The 8481-nt window shown below is 39.1% G+C and overlaps 1 protein-coding gene across 2 annotated transcripts in view; it reads right to left on the reverse strand.

Moving 5' to 3' along the window:
* Positions 1 to 8472, reverse strand: part of TMF1 (TATA element modulatory factor 1) — a 30813-nt gene extending 22341 nt beyond the window's left edge. The window contains exons 1-4 of one of the 2 annotated variants that reach the window (XR_003435878.1): positions 6524 to 8472; positions 2863 to 4067; positions 1026 to 1129; positions 244 to 370 (exon numbers count right to left, since the gene is read on the reverse strand). Coding sequence is in view for 1 of the 2 variants with exons in the window: in XM_027121355.1 (XP_026977156.1) it covers positions 244 to 370; positions 1026 to 1129; positions 2863 to 4067; positions 6524 to 6665 (1578 nt within the window). In the remaining variant the exon portion in view is untranslated. The remainder of the gene's footprint in view (positions 1 to 243; positions 371 to 1025; positions 1130 to 2862; positions 4068 to 6523) is intronic. The other variant, XM_027121355.1, reaches the window with a different exon arrangement.
* Positions 8473 to 8481: the final 9 nt, after the last annotated feature.

Here is an 8481-nt window from a genome sequence, read left to right on the forward strand (position 1 = left end):
TCCTTGCTATATATCTTGCAGGGACTTACACATAAATTATACAAATACTGGCTTAGATTTTTTTCAAAGTATCAAAAGTCTGTAATCCTAGAGGTGCGAAAAATCTAAAATTTAAGTGTTAATATACTACATGGTATCCTTTTTAATCTTACTTCTTTTTTCCCATACCAAAATAATAATGCATTCCTCAAAAAAATATGTCTCTGTAGAGTTTATTTTAATATTATTTTAAACTTCCATTACCTTTTTAGCAGCATCTCTCTCTTTGCAGGCTAGCTGAACTTTCTTTTCTGCTTCTGCAATTCTTTGAGTAAACTCATCTTTCAAGGAAGAAATGCTGCTGCTCTCTTCTTTCACTCTGATCATTTCACTAAATTTAAAATAATACTGAGACTGAAAATACTTGTTTATATATTCTAAAGTTAACAGATGAGCTCAGTTTGCAAAAAAAAAAAAAAACTAACATTCTCTTCAACATACACTTTACTAAAATAGATTAATTTTAGGCCTGTTAACTTTTAAGAGAAAAATTACCTGCTTAATTTATTTTAAAACACTTCAAAGAAAACCCATTAGAAATTGAAAATGTCACCAATACATGATGTGTAAAAATTACAAAAAGGTAACTAAAACTTTTCACTGTTAAATCTTAATTGTGTCACATTTTACTAATCAGCTCCTTAAAGCAAACCAGTACTCAGTATTTTTTTAAACTATAATCTCAGTTTTCTCTAAATATACCTTTTAAATCTCTAATACTAATAGATTATTAATAACAAAAGGGAAGAGGTTTTTTTGTTTTTGTTTTGCAAAACACCTCTCTTCAGTGTCAGTGGTAAAAGAGTAAGATAATTTGAGGAGAAAAGTAATCTCTAAGGGTGGAATGGTAATACCATTCAATTCTCAATAATTATAAACAAGTTAAAATATAAAACATTTTAACTTAAAAAACATTCTTAAGTAATAACCAAGTGTATGGACCACTACAAAATGTGTAAAATTACTCACATTTGTAAAGTACTTACTCTTTCAGATTATCATAAGCTTCTTCTAGAAGTGCTTTTTCTTTACTAAGAGATAATAACTGAGCTTCCCTTTTATCCAGTTTCTCATTCAGAAATTCAACTGTCTGGATAAGAAGAATACACAAAAGTCCAACATTTAACTTTAAAAGACCATTTTTACATGCAGGTGAAAAAGTAAAGGCCGCCGAATCATTGTAATTAATAAAACAGCATTATCTCATAAAAAGAATTAAAAACAAAACTGGGAACACAGCAGACATAGAACAGCAAGAACTCACACAGAGTGGGTAGGAGGGTATAAATTAGTACTACAACCACCTAGTTGGTAGTTTGGTAAAACGCTTTGGAAAACAGTTAAGCAATATCTAGTTAAAGATCTACATACCCCTTCATGTAGAAAATTCTACTTTTAGGTGTACCTCAGAGGAGAAAACATTTACAGCAATTCGTTTGCAATAGCAAAAATGTGGGAAGAGTGTACATGACCACTAAAAAAGGAAAGGAGATGAGATGCAATCAAAAAGATCAAAGAGGGGCTTCAAAGCTTCTACTAATGTTCTCTATCTTATCTGGGTACTGGATATACAAGTGTTTGTTTCTCCATATTATTCTTCAACCCAAACATGTAACATGCAACATTTTTAGCATGATACATTGCATTTAAAAAATGAAATTAACTTTAGAAAATCGATAGGCATATAATTTTTAAATCTCCAGAATATATTAGTATAAAGCTAAGCAAAAAGGAATGGTTAGACTATTTTATTCCTTAGGTCCTGCTGAAGCAGTGATACACTTGTGCATGAGGGGAGGAATGGTGCCTTTTGTACTAAAAAATAAATAAATAAAGTCTTACCTGATTTAGGTCTAGATTAACTTAGAAATCACTTACCTTCTAACAATGGTTCAAAAATATATTATTAATAATAAATACTGTTGGTTTCTAGGAATTCAAACTGCTATTATAGCTAGAGCATGGCATTTTGTTTGTGAATAATATTAAACCTAGGTAACAGAATCTGGCACTTTTTTTACTTTAAATAATTCAATACATGACACTTAGAGGACATTTCTTCATGATATCCTGTATCTCAGAAGAATCTATTAAAGATGCCAGATCCAACTCAATTTCTACACCTAAAATTCATAGGAAAAACGAAAACTGTGACTTAATGTTAAAGAATTTACACCACTTTCCTTTTTTACATATTAGGTGAAAGCAATTTGTCATTCCTAAACAACACTTTTGATCCTTGGACATTTCCCTTTCTTATTCATTTAAGATAGCTATCAGTAGGAAATATCAAAAACAACATAAAAAACAAACAAGCAATTAACAACAACAGAAAAACATCAATGATCTGAGACCAAATTTTTCATTCAAGATTTGCTACAAATGTGAACATGCAAAATATTTTCGATATAAGAAAAATCATATAATATTTAGATTTGTTTGAGCACCTTATGTGCAAAGGAGGTGAAGGTATCTGTTTACATAAGACGACAGTCCCTTGCAAACTAATAAATTAATGAGTCCAGCAAAAGAGAATATTAAGGTGATAAGGACTCAACAGTAAAGGCCTAAGATGGAAACTTTTTTATGCTTGGTTATACTGAACTATCAACTTATGCTACCATACTTGTCTTCGAGAAATTTCAAATAATTTAGCATCAATAATTCTTCAAGTTTAAGATCCTTAACACCACACTTAAATGCAAAATACCTATCTTTTTTAATCAGTACAAACCATTAGGCATCACGGAATATTAAAAATAAACCAATGATTTAATCTCTGAAAAGCATATCAAAAAATCCCCTTCCACTTCCTATAGTTACCTTGAATACATCTTCCTTCTCAGAAAGTGCTTCTGGCTCACTTTCAGGAACTTCGGGCTGCTCAGCCACCTTGTCTAGGACACTATGTCCTTCATTTACTGGTGTAGAAGAAACCAAGATATCAGGCTGTTCACAGTTAACTGGAGTTGCACTTCGTCCACTTTCTTCCATTTCTGTTTCTTCAGTGGGCATAATTAATGTTTCATTTGCTTCTTCAGGTTTTCCTTCAACAGATTCAACTGTTTTAGCCTTTGGAGTTGAAGAATTAACTATAATAGGTACTAAAGCATACCCCTTGCCTGACAATTCATCATCTGAATTGATTTCGCTCACACTACGGCTATCTAATGACTGTACACTAAACGAGTCTATTCTTTCAAAAGCATCAGATGAGCAGCAACTCTCAGTGAGTTTTTGGAAATCATCTAAACGATTATATTCAGGACAAGCAGATGCTGAGAGAAGCTGAAAGGATGTCTGCATCAAGTGCAGACTTGATTTTGAATCTGTAGTCTCTTGTCTCGAGCTTGCTGAGCTCTCACTTATTACACTTTCATGATCTAAAACTTCAATATCACTAGTGGTAGAAGTACCTGATGAGAAGGTACTAACGGGAGGAGAAGGTGTATTGCTCTGTCTGTCTTCATGTTTTTGCTCCTTAGGTTCCAAAGCCATGTCCTTTGTTTCCGCTGTGAGAGGCTGTGTAGGCATATTAGATACATTTTCCCTAGTTGTTTTCACATGAATTATACTTTCAGATACTTTCAAATGTACTGCTGACACCTTTGTATCAGATTCTTTATTAAGAGTTTCTTCATGCTTGCCCTCAGTTTTAGGAGACAGAGTACTGGCTGCCAGAGTTTCCCCCGATACAAATGGAGGAGAGTCTTCTACTTTCGACTCAGCGGCTTCAGTTGTTCTTGACTGTCCAGCGTGCAAGGACTCCTGTAAGGTGCTTTTCACTTCTTCTTCTGGTCGCTGTGATTTAGCTGGTGGCTTTGATACCACTGGACTCTTCTGAATGGTCTGGACATCGGTGGGAGAGAGAAAGGCACTGAAGAAATTTTCAGATTCATCTACCACAGTTCTCCGAACTGGCTTTGTAATTGCTTTAGGAGAGGCTACCGGTTGATTCTGAGGTTCAGTGTTGGATTTTAACCCCCAGGTTGAAGTATCCCATCCTCTACTGACAGGGGGACTTATTCCTTTGACAAAAAATATATATATATTAAAAAAGAAAAAAATATACCTATATATAAAGCATTTAAATTACAATCATTACTATAAGTCAATATAAATATGTTTTTTTAAAACCCTACAGAATACAACCCGTAATTTGGACATGTTGAAGTCCTTGCTTACTACGTAATTAATTAGTTCATCGTTTATCTTTGAGCCTTAAAAAGGAAAACTGCTGTGCATCTGCCAAGAGGACCTAGGAGCAAAGCTGAAAGACTAGATTGAAGCTGTCCTACCAGAAGCAAGCATGTTATTCCCTCCTACAACAAATTAATAAAGTAATGGTATGTGTTAATAACCAATGCTAAGTCCAAGATACATATGATGCATCTCATAATAACGGGCAGTATCTTCACTTACAGGTCATGTGTAGTCATGGCAAATAGAATCTACCTTCTATACAATTAGTTCCATATTAATTTTATTCTTGTAGTATCAATGATAAAACACAGTTATCAGCTAGACAGATGGCAACACTCAAAAACTGAACCCGAAATACTGGTGACAAATGTCCTTTTTCAAAGATCAAAGTAAACTGATGGGAACAGTAACTTCTAAAGGGCAAATTCATTTTCATCCACTTAATGACAAGCCCATTCTCCAAGTCCCACTCTCCAAACCTACTCTGAGAAAGTTTTGTTCTCTCGCTAAATTCCAAATTATGTTAGCAATTACAGAAGGTCATATGAATTTCAAAAATGCACATTTTTTAAAAATTATTGCTTTTTGACAAAGATAGCAGTTTACACTAGGATTTTTTTTTTAAACACTAGGGAAAAAATAACCATCTTCTGAGCAAAAAAGATAATTCTATCAGTCATACAAATAATATGTTACTGAAAAACCCGATGATAAACAAAAAATGGCATATTTGCTAAAATACTTAAAGCATTTCTTTAAAAAAATTTCTTCCATTTCTAAATTCAAAAGTGGCTGAGCAGAATCATCACAAACCCCAAACACTTAAAAGCTGGTGGGCAGAGCACAAGTACCTAAAAGCTCCTAAAAGCTAACAAGCCCAACACTAAATTCTATCCTTTAATATGACTTCGGAGATAACTAGGCAATTTTAGCTTGGGGATAGTTTTACATCCATTTGTTCAGTATATCAGAACGGTGGAAAAAGGGAGAAAAACAAAATAAGACACAAAGGAACAAGCAAAATAAAATCTGCTGATTAATTATTGTCATGGCAACGAATGACAGAAGTCAAATTTGCCTGTTGGAGAAAGTTTTATATAAATCGCAGGGTTATGTGATATCCACTTAAATCACTCCATTATGAAGACTGGTCATCTCTGAGTGACGGCGACGTAAAACATAGGTGATCAGTCAACATTTATGGCATTTCACTAAAACCTAAGTCTATTCTGGATAACTTATTTAAAAAAAAAAAGAATTATAGAGCAGGATTCGAGCCCCGGATTTCATAAAAGGAGTATCCTTACATTTACAACTTATATTCTGTCTCTTTTACAGTTAAGACATTCAAAACGTGGGGTAGCCTGAAAAAAGGAAGTGGAGCTCCTTCCACCAAGATCCTATAACATCTTGGAAAAAGTAACAGGATGGTGACATAAACACATGAGCCAAAATATCTTAAAACGATGCACCTCAAATTTAGGTCCTGACTTCTCAAAGACGTAAAATGAGGAAACCAGAAAGGAGTAGTCAGGAATAACTTATTCTTTCTCCCAGAGGTTCACAACCCCAAAGTCGGGCCAATCTGCACCCCACACACCAAAAACGAGAAACTGTTGCTTAGACTTAGAGCTAAAAGCAGCTGAAGATCCCTGAAAAGTGAAGCCCAGGGACTCTTGAGAAAGAAAGACGAGACGATTGGAGGCTAGACCGCGACGCGACCCGAAATCGCGGGCCGCGCCCCCCCAGACCCTCCCGCGGGCGGAGTGGCCCAGAGGAACGGGCCGCGCCGTCTCTGCACCACGGAGGGCAGCGCCAGAACTCGAGGAGCTGTTTCAGGAGAGACGGCCATACAGAGCCCAGGAGGCGCGCAGCACCCGCTAAGTGTTCGCGACTGTTCTTCCCGTCCCCGCGGACTGATTCCGATCATGGGCTCGGACAGCGTCCCGAGCGCGCAGCCGGCCCGGGTTCGAGGGCCTGTGATGCGGTCGACGTGGCGGGAGGGCGCGGGGCCACGACCACCGAATCAGGTCCCCGTCAGCCCCCACCCGGGGCCACGGGCAAGGAAGGACCCAGGGCTGGGTTCTCCCTCGGGACTAGAGCAAAGACCAACTGAGAGGCCAGAGCAGGGTTTGGGGCCGGGCTGGGGACCAGGACTTGATCATTAAGTCCGTCGCTCAGCGAGGCGGGAGCCCCTACTCCCCCACCCCCGCCACTTCACCTGTCGGTCTCGGAAGAGAAGCCCGGGGGAGCGCAGTGACGCCGCCGCTCGCACCCTTACCCGGCTCTCCGTACGGAATGGTCTCGGCCCAGGCGCTCGGCTCCTCTTCCTGGATGTCCAGGACCCTGTCGATGGACTTCTGGGCCTGAGACAGGGCCTGCTTGGCGAAGCTGGAGAGCTGGGAGGCGTTGAACCAGCTCATATCCCCTCCTCAGCCGCCGGCGGCGGCGGCGGCGCCGGCAGCACCGAACTGTAAGGCCGAGGGACAAGTCGACTGCCGCGGACCCGGCGGAGGGTCCACGGAGAGCCTCGCCCCCTTCTCCACTCGGCGGGCCCTGTCAGCGGGGAGCCATAACCCCGCAGGTCTCCCCCCAGCCGGAGACGTTACCCTCAGCGCTTTCCTCACAGATGAGACGAAAGGCTCAGACTGCGCAGGCGCTGGCTGCTTCCACGTACACAACCGGCAAGTCCCGGAGCCCCAAGTTCCGCCGGTAGACGGAAGAACCGAAGAACGTTGACGTCACTTCCTGGGGTCCAGGATTGCCCGTAGTTATGGAGGAACGCGGAACGGTTCCTATCGAAACTGATTACAGACGTAGTTCGGCGATTGTCAGCCCTGGGAGGAATTCTGTGGCTATATCAGCTGGGGCTGATTCCTCCGGGAGGAATATGCGAGTAGTGAAATGAGTTCCTTCCTGGAAAATGGCTCTTGTAGTAAGAGCTAGAGCCTTGCCAGCAATAATTGAACAGGGAAGTTTGGGTCTTGCGTTTCTCTTACTTAGCGTCTCCTCTGTTAATCAGTTCTGTGTCAACTTGGCCTTAGGAAGGAACTCTGGGTTTGGGTCTGTCTAAAACTACCGGGCATCGTATGAAAGGACCTGATCCAGCCCATCTGATGCAAGCAAGTAAAAAGCCGTCTTCCACAATAAGTAACGAGAAATCAGGACAAGGGCACAATCTCCCCTTTAAGATACAGGTCCACTGTCGGCCTCAGTCAAAACAAACCTGGGAAGCATTAAAACTATTACTCTTAATATGTACTGTGCATATTATTTAAAATACAACTTTTTTGCATGTGCTCTTCAAACAAATCAAATTGGTGGCCTTCCAAATCTAGTCAGCAGCTGTTCGGTTTGGCCCCCATAATATTAAAATTCTACCAACATTTAAAAGCCAGATTTCACAGAAAAATCCAGACATCCAGCTGATTTTGAAAAATATGTACACCAACATGCAAGTCAGCTGCAGCAGTTGCCACTTTTGACTAATAATTTTCACTTCAATATGTCACAGATCCCACTATTCTAAATACTCTTCCTAATGTGGTTATTTACCTCACCTGTTTCCCCTACACTTAAGTATTTTACCACACTGCAAGGAACCATGCCATAAAGGAATTATTTTTAGTCAGATTTAAACTCTGCCCTTGAGAAGTTATGATCTTCTGATGATTTTATCTAACTTCTGCAAAAATTTGCATATTGAAACTTTTACAATTTAGTAATGTACACAGTAGTACTAAGTAACTCAGGTAATTTCAAACAGCTTAGCTAGGTAGCCTGAAGAGGAGGTCAGGTTAGGCTTGGAATCCCTCCCTGTTCCAAGACTTCTAATTGGACAGCTTGAGGTAAATGACCTAAACTTTCTAAAACTATTCAGCTCTCAGATGAAGATATTATCACCTTCTCACAAGGCTACTTTGAGAATTATTGTAGCACCTGTGTATAGCACCTGTAAACTGAATCTGTAACTTTTAAGGAAAGCATATACATTTATGCCATATGATTTTAAAACGAAACAAATTATTTGTCAATATAGAGCTAGAAATAAAAATAAATGAAAATTTAACCCACTGACATGTAATCATAAAGCTTTTAAATAGAAAACTGCCATCCAAGTCAAAAACAGAGAACATGTACGACATGTTCCCACACTAAGATACTAAAACTCATTTTCGGTATTTATGCTTAATTTTGTTTTAAGCCTTAGTCCTTTAGGAGGGGGAAAAAAGCATTTTA

This window comes from Aethalodelphis obliquidens, unplaced genomic scaffold (assembly GCF_003676395.1).
Source record: "Aethalodelphis obliquidens isolate GAN/ISIS:26980383/991018 unplaced genomic scaffold, ASM367639v1 scaffold22, whole genome shotgun sequence".
NCBI lineage: Eukaryota > Metazoa > Chordata > Mammalia > Artiodactyla > Delphinidae > Aethalodelphis > Aethalodelphis obliquidens.